At 34.7% G+C, this 19,126-nt stretch overlaps 1 protein-coding gene across 6 annotated transcripts; it reads right to left on the bottom strand.

The window, feature by feature from the left end:
- Positions 1–12,864: 12,864 nt before the first annotated feature.
- LOC112758332 (bZIP transcription factor TGA10) lies at positions 12,865–18,766 on the bottom strand. Of its 6 annotated transcripts, none has more exons than XM_025806973.2 (10): positions 18,233–18,766; positions 18,037–18,152; positions 17,324–17,499; positions 17,171–17,239; positions 17,021–17,080; positions 16,849–16,926; positions 16,688–16,763; positions 16,323–16,594; positions 15,651–15,890; positions 12,865–13,560 (listed from the first exon to the last, which is right to left on the bottom strand). In XM_025806973.2, the coding sequence occupies exons 1-10, from the start codon at positions 18,391–18,393 to the stop codon at positions 13,408–13,410; spliced, it is 1,401 nt and encodes a 466-aa protein (XP_025662758.1). In that variant the 5' UTR covers positions 18,394–18,766; the 3' UTR covers positions 12,865–13,407. The 6 variants fall into 6 exon arrangements, with proteins under 6 accessions (XP_025662758.1, XP_025662757.1, XP_072075333.1 ...); XM_025806972.3 differs by having other exon boundaries at positions 17,171–17,242; positions 18,233–18,717; XM_072219232.1 differs by having other exon boundaries at positions 12,865–13,556; positions 18,233–18,681.
- Between the last annotated feature and the right edge of the window lie 360 nt (positions 18,767–19,126).

Below are 19,126 nucleotides of genomic sequence, written 5' to 3'. Positions count from 1 at the left end.
GTTCGTTCGAAAGAGATTCTAATGGAGTGTTGCACTACTTTGATAGAAAGGTGGAGACATTTTCTCCGTTAGATATAGACTATGTTAACTTCAAGGACTTGGTGGAAATGTTTACGGGTTTAGGGTATACTAGCTACAAAGAGGTTTATTGGTATGATGGTACTGTCCCTGACTTGGAATCTGGATTGCATGTTCTTAAGGGGGATAAGGAGATTAACCAGATGTGTGACAAAAAGATGGAGGATGTGGAGTCTGATTTGCTTGTGATCTATTTTGAACACAATGTTAGTAAGCCAGATTATGTTGCTGGAGGCAGGACAGTGGACGAAGCTGTTGAAGTTTATTTTTTCTCTTCTGACGATGGATATGAGACCACTGAAGATGAGCCCTACAAACCCCTTCCACCTGGTTTCGAATCCAGTAGTAGCAGTAGTGGTGAAGAAGGTAAGGCCAAGAAGAAGCCTGTGAGCAAGAATAAAAAGAATGGAATGAGTGTGGAACACAAGTCTGCTAAGAAGAGGAGTGTTGGAAAGCCAGATACTCCTAAGAAGAAGAGTAATGTGCCACCTGGTGGTATTGATGACAAGGAATTGTCTCCTAGAACTAAGAAGAAGAGGGCAAACAGATATGTTGGAAGAGTCAGAAAATATATCTTGTCTCAAGAAGGAGGATGTAATGTGCCAAAGAGTGGGCTTAACACTGAAGTAGGTAATGGGCCAAGTGGGGTGGATCCAACTCCAGAAACAAGGGATAGGCCCAGTTCAGAGCCTGGTAATGAAGAGGTGGACTCAGACATTGACAAGCCCTATGAATATGAATCTGAGGCATTTAACTCTCCCATTTCAGTGAAGAGGATGAGGATAGACCAAGATATCCTGATTTTAATGAGGAAGCTGAGTATGATGAGGTTGAGTTTCACATAGGCCAGCAATTTATTACTATGGAGCAGTTTAAGCAAGCATTGAAAGACTATTTTGTCTTTGAGGATAATGAGCTGCAATATTTGAAGAATGAGCCTAAGAGACTTAGAGCTAAATGTGCTGAGGAGGATTGTCCCTGGCTTGTGCTCTATTCCTATAACAGCCAGAGTCTTTGCTATCAGATTAAGACACTCTATGGAGAGCATAACTATGGAAGAAATCTGAGCAGCAATATGGCAACAAGAGCTTGGGTCACAAGCAAACTGGTTAAGAAGGAACTCAAAAACTCAATGGAGCTTATCAAGAAGGTGAACAATGCAGCCTATGAGTATCTAAACAAGTTCGAAGCAGTTGCATGGAGTAAGGCATATTTTAGTCACGACCCTAAGGCAGACAACATCACGAACAACATGTGCGAAGTGTGGAACGCAAAATTGTCGAGTACAAGGGCAAACTGATTTTAAGTACATGTGAAGAGCTTAGGAGCTACATTATGCGCAAGATGGCAAGGCATAAACACATATTAGGCAAGTGCACTGGGAAGCTAGCTCCAGTTCAACAACAAAGGTTTGATGAGTATGTTATACCAGAGAGCAACAAATAGACTGCAGAATGGGTTGGGAATGATGCTAGAGTGTCGTTTGAAGTGCAACGACACCAAACTAGGATTGCTGTCAACTTGCAGAGACAAACTTGTCCTTCAGTGTATAATTTATTTTGGGTTGAATCTGATGCAATATCACATGCTGTTCACTGGATAGCTGTCAGGGTTACCTTGTAAACATGCTGTTGCTACCATAGCAAGACTGAGGCGACAGAATCTAAAGCTAGAGAATTTTGCACATAAGTGGCTCACAATGGATGCCATCAGAGTTACTTATGGGGATTCAATCAAACCAGTTAATTCTGAGGAGTTCTGGAAAGAAACTAATAGGCTACAACTTGAGGCACCAAACATTAAGAGACTCCTGGAAGACCAAATAAGAAGAGGAGTGTTGATGTGGTGGCAGAGGCTCAGATGAGAGAACAAGGACACAAGGTGAAGAAGATCTTCCAGGTGACATGCAGCAAATGTGGACAGAAGGGGCACTATCATAGGACAGAAGTGACACCCCTAGACCCAGTGGTACCCCTTTTTGCTATTCTAGATTTAGTTTTTTTGTTGGGTAGAAAACTGATATGGACTGAAGTCCCACTTGAAACACACTTTTTTTAATTGTCCTTATCAGGCTAAGGCAAAAAAACAGAAGAAAAAACTTCCCAAAGTGAGGACCACCCCCACACAACTCAAAGAACCAATAGTGGAGATCCCACTTTCACAGTCTGCACCACTATAACCAGAGTTCTTTTTTATTTGTCAAACAACTATTGCACTGTAATAAATTTTTAGCCCTCTATTCCAATTATGAATACGGTTTTTGGTGCTTTTCATTAGAGAATTGATGTCAATGTTGGACCTTTAGTGCCAAGTAACCCAAACCCTATCAACCATGAAGTACAATCCGAAACAGGGCAAACAATGGATGTGAGTAGCAACAGAACCCCACAAGGTCCGAAACAACAGAACAATACTGCTGAGACTGGTTTAGGAACTGCACTAACCTTCAAATTTGTCCATACACCTGGACTGAAAAAACCTTCTGTATCCAAGAGGAGATATTGCTTAAGGCCACCAGCGATAAAATGACCAACTCATACACAAGGTTACAGCAACATAGGATTTGTGTCTTTTTTTTTTTTTGGTTATAGATCCACAATGTATTAAAGGCTGGGACCTGTTGTTTAATTACTTAAAATATGTAACAGACTACTATTGACATTTTGTTTAGGGAGTAAACATTTAGCTCAACAAAATATTTTTTTTGTTTTCAGCAGATAAATCAGCAAACTAAGCTATGCCTATGTGTATAGCATTATGAATGAAATTCCTTTGCTTTTGGATATAAATCACACTGTCTAGAATTTCATAGATTCATAACTATTACACAAAATTAGATTATCATTAATACAACAAAATCACAATCCATCCATATAGAACATAGTTACTACATACCCAAAAGCAAACTTTCCATATATTAACATTAACCATACATCTCATACTGCAACAACATACAATCTATGTCCTAGACTACAACGTATTTCACTGCTGCTAATACAATCAACATGGCTACCATGACATAGACCCTAAACCCAATACTCCATTTCTTTGAATTTCCTTCAATTGTCAAATCCAGTTTGTGCTCTAATTGCTCAAATCTGTTCTCTAGCACCAACATTCTCCCATCTACATCAATGTCTTCCTCATGTGCAAAATGACAAGAAATCAGCTCATCCAGCCACGTGAAGTAGTTGCAGTGAGGTTGTTCTGTCTGCAATTGCAGTTATCGTGAAGATCATTTGTTCAAACACAAAGGCAAATTGACTACAATAATCAAGCTTGGAGGAACACTTACACGATAGTGACAACAACCGAGAAAGATCCTGTCTGGTTTCTTGGCAGTTGCAGATCCTTGCATGATTGCATAACTTCCACACTTGCATCTAGGGTGTTGAAACTTCACCTTCTTCCCTCCACTAGCATTACTCGAACCCATCCTACCCTTCCTCCAACCACGACGGGTCTGAGCGTCTGAGGATAGCTCTGCGTCACTCATGGTTACTACTTGAGTTAGGGTTCGAAGGGGGGGGGGGAAGGGGGAGAAGGTCACTAAAACCCGTGTCTCTCCTTTCCTTCAAACGATGACGTTTTGATGACTGGACAGGGGCCAAATTGTCCTAACAAATTCAGCTGATGTGTACATGCTAGGTCACCTGCTCACCGTTACAGGTCAACATTTTCCGTTGAGTTTCAAGCGAGGGAGCCACGGAAAGGTCGATGTGTCTAACGGAGCAAATACTCAGGGGTCGATTTATCAATTTTTAAAGGTTAGGGTGCGACTAGTCAATTTTCAAAAAAGACAGGAGTCGAAAAGGGTATTTACTCAAAAAATTAAGAGAAATAGAAGGAATTCATCATGCGCTCCTTCGGGTTTTTTTCTATAATAAAATAAAAAATTATTATTTCCCCAAATTATTTCCCAAAAATAAATTACGACTTATTCCTGTGTATTTTTATAAATTCTTATGTACTCTGGAGACGATGATAATGGTTATTATTGTTAACTTTTCAATCTGATATATTCGAAGTGGATTATCTTTGGGAAATAGTTATTTTTTTTAATTTATATTTAAAAAAATTCTTGTTAAATATGGCTTATTCCGGTGTACCTATGTATTTTTAGAGACGATAACAATAGTTGCCATAGTTAAATATGACTTTTTTTTTAATTTATAATTGAAAAAAATCCTTAAAGAAGCCATGCTTGTTGTCCATGTATTTTTGTGTACTCCTATATACTGTTTGTATATCTATATACTATTTTCTAGATGATGATATGGATTAAAAATGCGTGTTTTAAAAAATTTGAGTGGAGTTCGCCGGTGGTAAGACGAACTTGTCAATTTTTACAGAGTTCGTCTGGGTCCGACGAACTTGTCCAAATGTAAAAAAAAATCGCATTTAAAAAATTAAAGTCCAAAAATCATATTTAAAAAAATAATATTTTTTTTATTTTATTATAGAAAAAATTTGCGCTCCTTCCTATTTTATTTTTTTATTCTGTATTTTATATATATTATTTAAATGTGTACGTGAGTGGGGATTTTTTTTGTTTGTCTAAAATTAACAAAAACAAATGAAAAATACAGAAAATTAATTTTTAATTAATCAATAATGAATATTAGCTTATTTTAAAATTTGAGATTTATAATGTACGTGATGATAGTTTGAAGGAAAATTTCTAAAATGCATTGCATATAGTTTCCACTGGTTCTATTCATAGTGCATGTATCAAATTTAGTAAATAATTAACTATTAACGAGATTGAATATAATGGCACAATGCGTGCATCTATTTGTCCATGTGTGGCACGAACAGGAAATGGTTGTGTATCTAATTTAGTAGAATTGAAATAAGGCCAATAAATATAAGGTGCTCCTTGAGGATTCTCACGTTATTGTAATGTTAGAAAACTACAGAATTGATATGATTATGTGATGGGTTGTGTCAATGTCAAATCTTTGGCGCCTCTACCCCACCAGGAATCCACGATATTAACAAGATGAATATAATGAGTAAAGAAAACCATCCACTTTGTTAGAAAGAGAAAGAGAGGATAGTAGAAAAAGAGTTTGTGTATATTTTAGTTATATAGAATGATATAATATAAAATGATATTTATAACTTATAAGTGTTAATAGAATCGAAATAATAAAAATGTGATATTCTATATAAATATTTAGATATGTTGAATAATACTAATTGATCTAATTGATTTTAATTATATTCTAATATTCGCTTTTAAACTTAAGTGATAACTTGAGTTTGAAACTAACCAATTTAAGTTGGTCGAGTGGTCAGCTCACTTGGCCGCTTAAGCAAGTGTCGGGGATTCGAATCCCGCTTTGTGCATGCAACAATCCATTGACCTGTCGGGCCGAGGAATACCGTGGACAACAAAAAAAAAACTTGAGATAGAATGGACGCAAATGAGACTACCTAAAAAAAGCCAATTTTTTCAGTACAGGTATTGTATATAAAAGGTGAAAAAGTAAATGCACATAAAGCCACCATCACCACTACAAAATCTTCAATCTTAATATATTTATCTCTAGCGTAAACAAAAAAGTCTAAGTTAAAAATTATATAAAAACTATCATCTAACAACTAGGAATTCTCACCAATTTTTGGCACTGATTTATTGCTTGTAGCTTGTGCCTTTCAAACTCGTTTTTCCTTCCTTCTTTCCTTAACTGTTTCACAAAACATATAACCAATAAAGGCCATAGAGAATAGTGCAGTGCAAGCAGGTAAATCATGTTGGAAAGTGTTAGATTCATCATGATCAACTATCATACTAACACAGGACACAAGTCCAGCTAAGCATGGCCATCTCTATATACTAATTCTACCTATTGAATATGAGTTATTTGAAAGCTTTGAAGAAGCAGATAGTTTGTACCCTAAATTAAGTATTAACTTGTGCTTGCTCAAGCTTTCCTTTTTTTTTTTTTTGAAAAAAAATAGCAAACTTTTATCACCTTAAGTCAGTTGAAAGTATTGTGAACAAATAAAACAAAATCATGAAAAACTGAGGAAGCTTGACATACTTGTAGAAGTTCTTTCTTTCTAGAAGTTTTCCATTGCCGAAACCGTTCTGATTCTTGTTTTTAGATTCCACATTAACAAAAGCAAAATAAACAACAAGCGCAAGAAGAATTGATTATGCTAAACTAGGTTTCAGTAATATTGATGCAATTGTTATTAACAAATGCAAATTCAGAATTTCATGATGAAAATAGCAGATATAAAACTAAAAAAATAAATATAATAATCAGAGAGAGACAGAGAGGAACTTACAAGAAGCTGCGACGGCGATGGGCTAATAGCGATGGCGATCGGCAAAGATGTTGTAACGACGAATCTGTGGAAGAAGAAGAACTTACATGCAGATTCACAAATCACAAATCAGAGAGAGAGAGAGAGAGAGAGAGAGAGAGAGAGAGAGAGAGAGAGAGAGAGAGAGAGAGAGAGAGAGAGAGAGGAACTTACATGAAGAGGATGGTGCGGTGGCGGGCTCGGCGGCAGAGAAGAAGAAGAATCACAATGTGACAGAGTGATAGAGAGAGAGAGAGAGAGAGAGAGAGAGAGAGAGAGAGAGCACGAGAGAAAGGGATTTACATGAAGAGGATGGCGCGTCAGTAGGCTTGAAGAAGAAGAAGAAGAAGCTCTGTTTTTCGGCGGCTCTTTGCCTCTTTCCGTGACCGTGACTCTGTTTCTGGCCTCTACTCTCGGGCATTGGAGAAAAAGCATCAGCTTCACTGAGATTTTGGGGTTAATTAATGTATGTTCTGAATCTCTAAAAGTTTGGGATTAATTTTGGGAAAATTGAGTGAGACGGTGAATGCGGGAGTTAACGCGGAGATGATTTTTTGTTGATAAAAATCGACGAAAATTTTGTCGATTTTAATTAAATAAAAATCAACATTTTAACCGTCTATTTTATATAATAAATTTACACCATCCATCAAGTTTTAGAAAGAAATCTCAATTGTCTAAATTTATCGACAGTAAAAGCTGTCGATATTATAATTATATTAAAATAGACATCTGGTCCGTCGGTTTTTTTTAAAAAAAAAATTCACCCACCATTTTGCCGATAATGTGACGATAAAATGAAGGTGCTAGAAGGTTGCTAAAATAATAGACGACATGGTAGGGGTGCACAGACCCGACCCGGTCCCGAACACTTTAGGGACTAATTTGGTGTGATTTCATCGGGTTTAAGGTCGGGTACGGGTCTCAAAAATAGACCCGGTCATTGTTTCGGGTCGGGTCCGGGCCATAGCTCGGGTCACCCGGTGGCCCGGTCATCATACACAATTAATATTTTGTATTATTAGTGATAGATCATGACTATTCTTATGTGGAATTTAAGTATTGTAAACCTAAATATTTTGTGTTATTAGTCATTATAAGACTATAAGTTAATGTTTTATGTTTAGAATGCATAAAACTTTAGACTAATACATAAGATTGTGTTATTTGTATTGATTTAAATATTTGGTATTATTAGACAATATTAGTATTGATTGTGGTTATGCTTTAATTTTGAAGAAGGGTTGGTTCTTGTTATATTTTTCTAAGTGAATTTTACCATGTTAACTAATGGTTAGAGTCTTTGAAATTTGGATATTTTTACATACTAACTTACAAAAAGGTATCAACGTAATGTAATGTTGACAGCCCGGCTTTTACCCGGTATAATTGTGGCCCGAAAGTGTATTGGTTTCATCGGGTCTAGGGTCGGGTTCGGGTCTAATAAATAGACCCGGTGTATATTTTGGGCCGGGTCTGGGTCACATCAAATTCGGCTTCACCCGGCCCATGTGCACCCCTACGACATGGTCCTCGATTTTAATATTTTATTTTTAATAATTTCTTTTTCATTTTATCGACGACAAGCCGTCAAAAAGTATCGACGGAAAATCTGGCCGTCGATTTTTAGCATCGATAATTACATTATTTCTTGTAGTGAAAAAGCGCAGATGAAACTTCTACAAGGAAGTGTAGACGGACCTACCACAAGAAAATGCAGACGAAATTATTGGAAGGGAACGCAGACGAAACTGTTGGAAGGGAACGCAGACGAAACTGATAGAAGGAAACTCAAACGGAACTGCCGCAAGAGGGGCCAACTGCCGAAAAACTGTTGAAAAGATGGCAAACTGCCGAAAAACTGGTGAAAAGTGACAAAGTGCGAAGAGATGGTAAACTATTGGAAGGTAACGAAAAACATATGATTTCTCCACGAGAATAAGTAAGTAGTGGATGAGCTAATCGATGAGGTAAGAAAAGTATCAAATCATTTACAAAAGAGAAGGAAAAAAATGGTACGAAAAAAAGTATGAAAAATACGGTAATTTCACCATAAGAAAAATAACCTATCCTCCTCAAGGAGGATACCATCACTCTGATACCATGTTAGAAAGGGGAAGAGAGAGCAGTAGAGAGAGGATTTGTGTGTATTTTAGTTGAATAATACAATATAGAAGGATATTTATAGGTGTTAAGAGAATCGAAATAAAAAAAAACATAATATAATAAAACTATGAAAGAATAAGAAAAGATGAAGAATTTTTATTATATGTTATTGTTGATTCCATTCTCGCCGTCACTGCTCAGTAACATTTGTTGACCATAATAATCTGGCTGCTCTACCTCATTAAGAAACATATCCACATCTGATTCAGAAACCTGCATATACTGTAAGAAGTAATCATTATCGGTAAATAGATGTTGAAATTGAGATGATCCATTATCCATCATAATGTTGTTGCCGCCATTATTATTATCTTTAGTCAAAACATGTTGTTCTTGTTGGGGATTGACGATTCCATACTCATTCATGCAACCGTCACATTTACACGGATTAGAGCAACCAAATCCAGCACTAAAGCAAGCGCAATGCTTGTTCTTGTACTTTGACTTCCTACAGTTGCAATCTTTTCTGTGCCTTGCTGCTTCGTTCTCACCAAAAATAATCTTGAGTTGAAACGCCTCTGGATCACGTAATTCTATTTCTTTTTTTCTTCTTATACACTTTATCCTTATTGTTCTCATTATTCATGTACGCTTTGTAAGTACAAGAATCATTGCACAAATTTCCAGCATGAAAACATTCACAATAAAGTTGCAAGCATTAACTCTTTTGGCAGTTGCAGCAGTTGCTATTGTCACTCGCTTTCTTGTTACCACCACTAGAAACAATATCTACAGCTCCTCCTTTCATCTTATCACAAGAGCCCATCACAATAAATATGTGAGACGGTGATAGATTTTATATATTTATCAAATTCAACATCTATTTGCCGATAATAGTTACTTCTTACAGTATATGCAGGTTTTCGAATCAGATGTGGATATGTTTCTTAATGAGGTAGAGTAGCCAAATTATTATGATCAACAAATATTATTGAGCAGCGACTGCGAGAACGGAATAAACAATAACATATAATAAATATTTTTCATCTTTTCTTATTCTTTCATAGTTTTATTATGGTATCAAAATCATGGTATCCTCTTTGAGGAGGATATATACACTATCATCTTTTCGGTGAAAAATCATCATGTTTCTTATTTTAATCCCTCTCACAATGAATAATCAATATTTCCTTTTCTCATTCTTTCATAATTTTATTATGGTATTAAAATCATGCATGGTATCCTCCTTGAAGAGGATATATAAACTATCATCTTTTCGGTGAAAAATTACTATGTTTTTTTTTAACCTCTCCCACAATGAATAATCAATCTTTCCTTTTCTCATTCTTTCATAATTTTATTATAATATTCTATATAAATATTTAAATATATTAAATAATACTAATTGATTTTAATTATATTCTAACACACTTTTTAACAATCAATTTCTTACGGAGATGACAATTGGCATCATTGTCTGCAATAATCTCCTTACTCACTTTTGACTTCAATTAATAATACTTTCGTTTATTATTTTCGATAAAAAAATTAAAAAAATATCAAAAACTAAAAGATTTTATTATTTTTGTCATAATTTATTTTTTTTAGTCTAATAATTTAATAACATATTTTTAATTTACACATTTCAATATTGATGGTTATGTGTTGATCAAAAAATAATAAATTCTACTAGTCTTGTAGCATTTTTTAAAAACAAAAATACTGATAGAAATTGATTGTTGAAAGTTGAAACTTTGGAATGCAAATAATTTAGCTCTTATTCAACTTTTGTGTGACTTCACAGTGAGAGGTAAATAACTATTAACTGCACCTTTTTTAAAGTTAAATCCATGGAAGCAATGGCAGTCTTTTTTTGTTTTAGGCAGTAGCACTTCGTTTTTCGATTCGTAAACTAGCACGCACTTTAGAGGTGCATAGGATAGCTTGCTTTTAAAAAGAAAACCTGATGGACTATAATGGCATTCCATCTTTGGTATCATAATGAGGCCCAAGGCCCATAGAGTATTTACTTTATTTTTTATCAATAGTCTTCTTGATTGTAGAGGACTCTTTTGTCCAAAATTATTACTATTTTCTACCTTTTTTTTTCCGGACGATATTCGCAGTCCCATTTTCATAAAAAAAAATCAAGTCTTAGATGTATATTCTTTAAAAAAAAAGTAATTTCTCTCATTAAATTTTATTAATATATTTCTATTGTTTTGATGAGGGATGGCAACACCATCCAAATCCGTGGGTATCCACTCCGCCCCTACCCGTTCTGCACCAGGGCGGGTTTTTAGCGGGACGGGTTCTTGGGAGGGGCGGGACGGAGTCGGATTTAGGTCATACCCACCCCGCTATATATATAATATATGTCAAATAATTAATAAATGATTAATAATATTATATCATATTTAAATTTTTACTTTAATTTATGTTATGTATATGATGATAATTATACAAATTTTAAAATTTAATTTTATTTATTGGATTTTAATAATTATAGGGGCGGGTAGGAGCGGGAAGATACCCGCAGGGGCGAGTTAGGGTTCAACGTTTTACCATAGAAGTGTGGCGGGTTCTATACGAATTGTTGTACGGCGGGACGGAGTTGAGCAAAAACCCGTCCCATTGCCACCCTAATTTTGATCTTAATATTTTTATTATGGCCTTAATTTTTCAGAGACATTTTTCTTGGATTAGAAAAAGAAAAACCTCTTTGATAAAACAGATGCATTAAAAACATACCTCATATTCAAAGCAGTAGCAAATAAAATAAAATAAAATAGCCATTGTTACATTAATTAAGCAAAGACTAATGGTATATAATTCAATATTCAAGTATCTAATAAGGGAATTGATGAGAATTAACTCCAACTTGATTGCAACTAGTTTAATTTATATATATTCTGTTTGGTTGACTTCTTGATTACATCCAATTTCGAACGCTGTCCACCTTATTAATTAAAGTACTACCATTGCTTAATGATGAGAGATAGAGAAAAAAAAAAAAACTTCAAGAGTACTAAATTTCAGATAGGTGATGTGAAATTTGAAAATTACTTACATACTAAAAGCTAAGCCAATTCAACAAAAGAAAGGTAGTACATGTTCTTAGAAGACTAGCAAGCAGTCAAGCACGGTATATTAGGAGAGGAAAAAAAAGACTTTGGTGAAAAATGGAAGAAGTTGGTATTATTTTATATCACTAGTGCATTCATGCATGTTATCATTTGATCGATGAATGAAATGTTAAAATGAAGAGAAGTTTCTAAATTCTAACTAACATATAGATGCGTGACCATTTATTCTATTTTCTATTTGTCTGATTAGTAACTATTATGTTCAACAAGATGGTGAAGAATAAAGAAGTTGAGTAAAGTAACTTGATTAAAGGCATGCATGTGAGTATACCAATATGTGAATTGAATTTTGTTGGAGTGATGAACTTTCCCTTCTTTAACTAAGAAGTAATGTTCCAATAATTATATGGAAGAAGAAAATAACTTTTCTTAAGAATTAAACAATAGTCTTTTTAAAATTTCAACGAACTAACACATCAAATTAGTCAAATTTGATAAGTGACTAAAAAGAAAAAAACAAGAGGCGTGTCAGAGTTGGTATATTAAAAATGATGGGGAGTTAATCACAATTTATAGAAGGTGTAATAATCGTTTTACCTTAAGTTTCACTGTATTAGAAGAATGTTTAAAATTGCAAATCAATTAGAAGAATGATTAATTATATCAGCTTATAGTATGTATAATTTATGAATTATCATATATAATTCAAAGAAGATTAAAGTTTTTCTAAAAAATATTTATAAAACAATAATGATAGGAACCAAGATGGTTTCAACAAAAAACCAGTCAAATGCCTCTAGGTGAATTCAAAATCTCTACGTAGATAATGTTTATGCTAGGCATTAAGATGTTTCTTTTCCTTGTAAATTGGATGGTTCTGAATCTATTTTATGATTTATCATGTTTTAGGCATTTAAAGAGGGAAGGAGGATGAAAAGACGGAAGTTAATTGAATCAGTTTCCGTGATTCACGTTGTAATGATACTGAAGGTATCTCCTCCTAATTTGAATATGGTGAAACATTTAATAACCAATATTTTAAATCATAAATAAATAAAACTAATTATTATATTTATAATTAATTAAGTTGTTCCATTTTTAACCGATTTAGAATTAGTTACATATACTTTTCCTTTATAAAATGGTTAATGGTTTAAGAAAATCGAAAATGCACGGTGGGAACACACTAGAGATTCTATCTATCTGGTAGAAAATGTGATTGATGGGGATTGCTTGAAAAATATAGTGTTTGAAACTTGGAAAGAATGGCTTGGCATGCAAGGAAGAAGTTGATATTGTATATAAAATAGTTAATTTAAACTTGGTTCAGACATTTGATATTAATTGTATATGTTTGCAAAACCAACATCATAAGAATGGACCACCTAATCCATTCATTCATAACTCATTCATCAATAGCGATGGTTCAACAGCCGATGCATGCAAACCCTCCATGCCCAACCATGCTTTCATATTTGAAGCCAAAACTCAATTTCTCTTTCTCTTCCACTCTTCACTCTTCTAGCCTCCTAGGTTCATAAATTCCATTCATTAGAAAAACAACTGATTAAGACTCTAGCGAAACATATGTTTCAATATATATATATATACAAGATCTATATAGTAGTTGTTAAATTCAATTCTATATATTAATTATCTGTCTATCTATACAGATGATGAGTGATGATCTAGAGCGTGAAATTGACTAGACTAAATAGAACATTAAATTTCGAAGTTGAAAAGAGAAATTAAGAAGCTATAAATTAAAGGTCGGTCACATGCTATATCTATATATAACCCTGTGCCATGCATGCATTTGCTACTGATCCTGGCGAGGACGGGACAACCAGAGAGAACTGAGGGCTCTCAGGCGATGGAAGTACTCCGCTATCGCCAGAAAACACCTCGCCGCCTGCCGCGTCGTTAGGATCTCATGCAGACGGTGCACCGTTTGCTGCCGTAGATTATCTGCCTACAACAAGTTTCAAACAAATTATTTCATTCTATCTCATAATTGTTTTACTCAAATTATATTGTACCAATGTATGCATGCATGTATACATATGGTTGTTACATTACATATTATTATGTGCATAAACTGTGTTAGAAACCAAGACTAGATAAAAGATCTGTATATTTATAAATTATGTGTCAATATGATACAAAATACAGGAATTAAAGTGGTAAACAAATAAAAACAATAAACATAACTATTTAATATAAATTTAAATATATTATTCTGACTAATATTTAAATACTATTCTAACATATAATATGGTCAGACATATAGACAAGGAGAGGATGGAAGAGAAACTATAGAACTGCCTTATTTTCTGAGTCAAACTTTGAAAACAAAACTATGATGAGAAATTCATAGTCAAAATAAGGGTCTTTCATTAAAACACTTCAGGAGTACACACACTAGAAGATTTGTAACGGAGCCATTAAACGCCTTTTTATTATTATATATTATATTACTGATTAGTATTGACTATACATATATAGACAATAGATTGTTTTCATTTTTCAAGGATGTTGATAATTATTAGCATTGTTCAGAACATACTTTCAAAGATTGAATTTCTGAATCCAAAATGGCAAAAACAATTAATAATAATGATAACAGAAGAAGAGCCTTTGGTGGACCATTGATCACCGAAGAAATTTTATGTCAAAATTGCATTGTGGCTAGAATATGTCCAAAACAAATCTTAAGTCCGAAAACTGGTCAAACTGTATGACTGAAAGATCATCCTACAGATTAACTGGGCTAGAAACTCATAATCAATTTGATTAGTTTTTCTCTACCTAATTAAGATTCCTCTTGTTTCATTTGTTGGCAATTCTTTATTTTTTATTGGATTACTTGTAGTTAAGATCATCTATATATTCATATATAGAAATTAAGACAAGTTGTTGAACCAACTAACACATATTATATACATAGATTGGAGAATTATTGAGATGGCCGTTTAGCAGGTGCAGATTAATTCCGTGGTACAATAATTTTATAAAGAAATTTAGTAATTTACCGGTTCACTCAACTTAATACAACTACAACAATATTCCAAATCAACTAGTCCTATTCATACTTAGAAAAAGTGGGTGTTGTACCATTGTATTCAAAAGCTCACCTACACCGCATGTCAATATCTATGTAACATTATATTAGGCTCACTCTAATTAACCCAAAGGGTCAAAGACAAAAAATGAAAATTGAATGGCACATTAGTCGTCAGCACTCATGGTTTTGTTGTGGTTTCAGAAATGGAAAGTGGTCAAAGAGGAAGTTATTACGGTGAAGGGTCTATGTGGTGTCTTCAAGTCAAACGGTTACGACCATGACATCACACCGATATGGGGCTCTCTAGGGATACATATTTCAGTGAGGGACCACTAAAGTGTCACGTGTATACGATCACACTAGCACACACAAAATTAAACTTAGCTGATATTATATATGAAAACCAAAAATTAACTGATAAGCCTTAGATATTCTATATTAATGAAATGTATGTACCATATCTACATATCTCTGCAATGCCTTTTATCCAATCATTTCTTTTGAACAAATAATTTTCCAAGCTGCAACCACTTTAAGCTTAGCTACATGTATGAATTTTCCCTAATTAAGGTGTATGTAGATGTGTTTGTAGGTATCCAAAGTAATTGTAGCAAAGAAAGGCGAAAGGAACTAGAGTCCTTTTCGAGATATAACATCATTGCAAGTTTATATATATATAATATAGGAAACATTTCAAGTGCACCGATAGTATCGGTACACCAATTACTTTAATCGTTGATTTGAATTATAAAAAATATATATAATATATATTAATTGAAATCACCGGTTAAAACAACTGAAACACCAATAGTCTCAAGTGCAGTTGAAATGTTTCTATAATATAAAATAATGTGTATGTGTTTGTAGATTCCATGTAATGCATGGAAAGGAATGGTTCATAGGGTAGGAGCTAGCAGGTGAGCCTACCCAAATTGGAAACGTGGGGATGACACAAGCAAGTTCAATTCATCACTAATAAACATGATTCAAGAATGTACCTGTTTGACGAAATCTTCAAGAGTAGCGAGCTTGTTCATGGCGAGAGCCATCTGTCCCATGTAGGTAGCCATAACAGGAGGAGAGCTCAAAGAATCTGATGTGATAGTGTTCAGGAGAGATTGATTGAGAGCCTCAAGGCCTTGGGAAAGAGCCTCTTCTGCTTCTTGTGTTGATTGTTGCAACCCACATATCCCAAGTATTTGTTGCTCCGTCAGAGGCTCTATTTGACTCACCATAATCTTGCATTGTATATGTATATAAATAAATTAGTATATGCAAAGAAAGAGTTTAATAGGGGGTTAAAGGGGTATTGGCTTTATGGATATGAAGCCTAACTCCACCCAATACCGGAAATCTTTCGTCATTCATTCATTGATGACAAACAATAAATCCTTTTCCATAACCCCTCCTATTTTTCTTCGTTCTAGCCCCACCGACAAAACAGACTTCATGCATTCTTATCAATTTCCCTCCCCCATCTCCGCATGCACCACTCACTCTACCCACACCATACCATAAATTTTAACATTACAAAAATCGAGCATACAACAAATTTAAGAATATAATGTGATAATAATAACCATCAATTTATTATGAATAGTGAACATGCTAAAGGCTGCAAACGAATTTCTCTGGATTTTTTTATTTTGGGATTAGAATGTTGGAGGTACCTTAATGAGTTCTGAGGGCCTGAATCCACCGATCCACATAAAGCAACGCTCAGCCGGAGTCTTCCACATGCCGGAAACAAGGTGGAAGACGTCGGATCTGGCCACTAAACCCTTGAGGTTCATAACTTGGTCGTAATGCGCCAAGCAATTGTCCACAAAGAGTCTGAGGTCGTTCTCAGGTAGGTGTTCTTGCACCGCCGCCCTCAGCTCGCACACTAGGCGGTGGTGCTCCTCTAGCCATCTAGCATATTCTACGTCAAACATTGCAGCCTCTGAAAACACGCACGCACACACACACGTCACTGTCACGTAATTCCAATTAATAAAGCAAGGTACGGTTGCGCAAAGAGGTAGCTAATAGGGACCTGTGCTTATGCCATTAATACCCACACCAAGACCTTGTTCTCCACCCATAACTCCACTTCCACCGAAGAATATGCCCTAAATATACAAAAACAAAATTAATTTCAACTACTCAAAGTAAAACTTTGAACCAATTGAAGATGAGATAGATTATTATTGTTACTTGAGATCTAGCACGCTGTAGCTCTTGCTCAATCTGATTAAGCCTAATCCTACTGGATTCTAGCTGCTGAACATATGCCTGAGACAGTAATTAATTATGGTAAGATTATTCTTTTAATTTATATTCCAAAAATGATGTTAATTATTTCTTAGGAATAATCATGATGACTTGCCTTTTTCCTAAGCCTGCTTTTGCGAGCTGCCTCTCTATTCTGAGCAAGTCGTCTCAGTGTCTGTTCGTAAATATATGAAATAAACCACACTTAGCTTATTATTAACGTTGATTGATTGATTAAACCAAAAAATATATAAATAATTAAAACCTTGGGGTCTGGTGTTTTGGGCCCTTCTTGTTCAGAACTTGAGGTCGGACCCTTGCGGTTACTCTCTCGCTGCTACACGGATATATATAATAATTAACAAAAAATAAACTTATTATTTGGCGGTTAGTTTGTTAGACATGTGAAAGAGTGTACCTTGACAGGTTTAGGTGGTTGAGGAGGAGGAGCAGTGGCAGAAGCGGGTACGTTCTTGGAAGCAGAAACTAACTCCATACTTGCCTTGGAATTGGATGATGATGGGTGAACGTGCATAGGCTGAGAGGGGAAAATGTTGAGAGTATGAGGCCTCATTCCGGATGATGATGACTTCTCTGCCGAGTCATTCATCAACATCAATCAGTTAATTAATTATCCTTATTATATTTATCTACCTATTTGTATAAATAATAAGGGACACAATGATAAAGAGACAAGAAAATGTATACAGTTCTCAGAACTGTACTCGTGGATGGTATCACGCATTTTGTAGCGCTACCAAAAAAAAAAAAAAAAAAAAAAACCCTTCAATTTTGAGTACATGTGTTATTCCTGAGGGAGATCATGACACCCGGTTTGTTACATGTCATCATCTCACACCTCCAACCAATAATAAGAGAGAGAGGGAATGAAAGTTGGTTGGGTTATATTTTAGTTTATGGGGAAATGGAAATGTGTGGAGCAGTTGCAGTTTGATCCTGCTTCGTTAGGCATTATTCTTCACTTTATGTGAAAGGATCCGGTCAAAGCAAGTACTATAGGGTGCAGTTACGAACGTTATGGTGCTGGACATGCTTTTCTTGTGACCCCGCAAAATAAACAGATTCTCCAAAACAAACTAAAAGTTAGAGAGAAATGAAATGAAAGCTCACGTCTTTGGTCTTGATGAAGAGTATTTGAGGGATCGGCTTGTCCATCGAGGTAGAGAAAAAGGGCTTGGTCCAGTTCACCCAAATCATAAGCTCCACCATCACCTGAATCCTTGTTTCTATCAAAATCACAAAATAGTATAAGAAAGTGAATTTGATGACACGGCGCTATTATTAATATAAAGCATGCACTACTAACAACAAGTTTCCCGGGATGATAGAGGATGATGATGAAGGAGATTGCATCATCCCGAAAGAGATTTGGTGCTCTTGCTGTATTTGATGACGATGATGATGTTGTTGTTGAAGTGGTTCAAGTTGAGTGCTTCCTTGGTTGCTGCTCTTAACACTCGAACCCATTCCAAAAGCTGCTGTTTCTTCTTCTGCTCACAAGAAAATTAAAGCTGCTGCAACCACCATCAATGGCCGAACCGCCTTCGCTTTCTTCCACTAAAAACCATTTCTCCTTTCTCCATACAAAGACAGAGAAAGAAAGAGAGAGAGTCGGCTATTATAGCTTATAAGTAGATGGGAGAAGAGAGAGAAAGTATGAGGAAATTGAATGCCAACAAATTACCAAACAAAAGACAATAAGCTTTCTTCGTTTTTCTTTTTTCTTTTTTAATTTTTTATTTAAGGTCTGTGTTCGCGTTCTCTCTCATAATCGCTATTAATAGAAGTAGATGAGTTTCTAAGAAGTTGGAACTCTCTTATTTTATTTTGTGGGGATAAAGCGGTCCTCTCAGGCATCCTCTTCAGTCTTCAATCAACCCCCTACCACTCTCCAAAAACCACGCACCATAACAAACAAATTTAAAAAAAAAGTTCTCTTTTTTTTTTTTTTTCTAAACTTAGGAATAAGATTCAAACCTAAAACTCTTTTAGATGATGACATGAGATTATATCATAGTGTATTTTAATATTACATTTTTATATTCTATATCTGTTTTTATTTGTATATTGGTTATAATATGATAGAATATAATATTAGAAGATTTTTAATATTCTAAAAATTATTTATATTTTATAAGTTGTATAAAAAATATTAGAATATCATTAAAATTTATTATTTTTTGTTATTAGTTAATTATTA

The sequence above is a fragment of the Arachis hypogaea genome, chromosome 16 (assembly GCF_003086295.3).
Source record: "Arachis hypogaea cultivar Tifrunner chromosome 16, arahy.Tifrunner.gnm2.J5K5, whole genome shotgun sequence".
Taxonomy (NCBI): domain Eukaryota; kingdom Viridiplantae; phylum Streptophyta; class Magnoliopsida; order Fabales; family Fabaceae; genus Arachis; species Arachis hypogaea.
Note: the sequence above shows the minus strand (reverse complement) of the source record. Positions and strands in the feature narration are given on the sequence as shown.

Coding starts and splice junctions, on each gene's coding strand:
- LOC112758332 (XM_025806972.3), bottom strand. CDS start 18,393: ATGGGTTCGAGTGTTAAGAGCAGCAACCAAGGAAGCACTCAACTTGAA. Junction 17,500..18,036: donor TCTTCATCAAGACCAAAGAC/GTGAGCTTTCAT, acceptor ATGACTCGGCAG/AGAAGTCATCATCATCCGGA. Junction 13,561..15,650: donor TTGAAGATTTCGTCAAACAG/GTACATTCTTGA, acceptor AACTTGTTGTAG/GCAGATAATCTACGGCAGCA.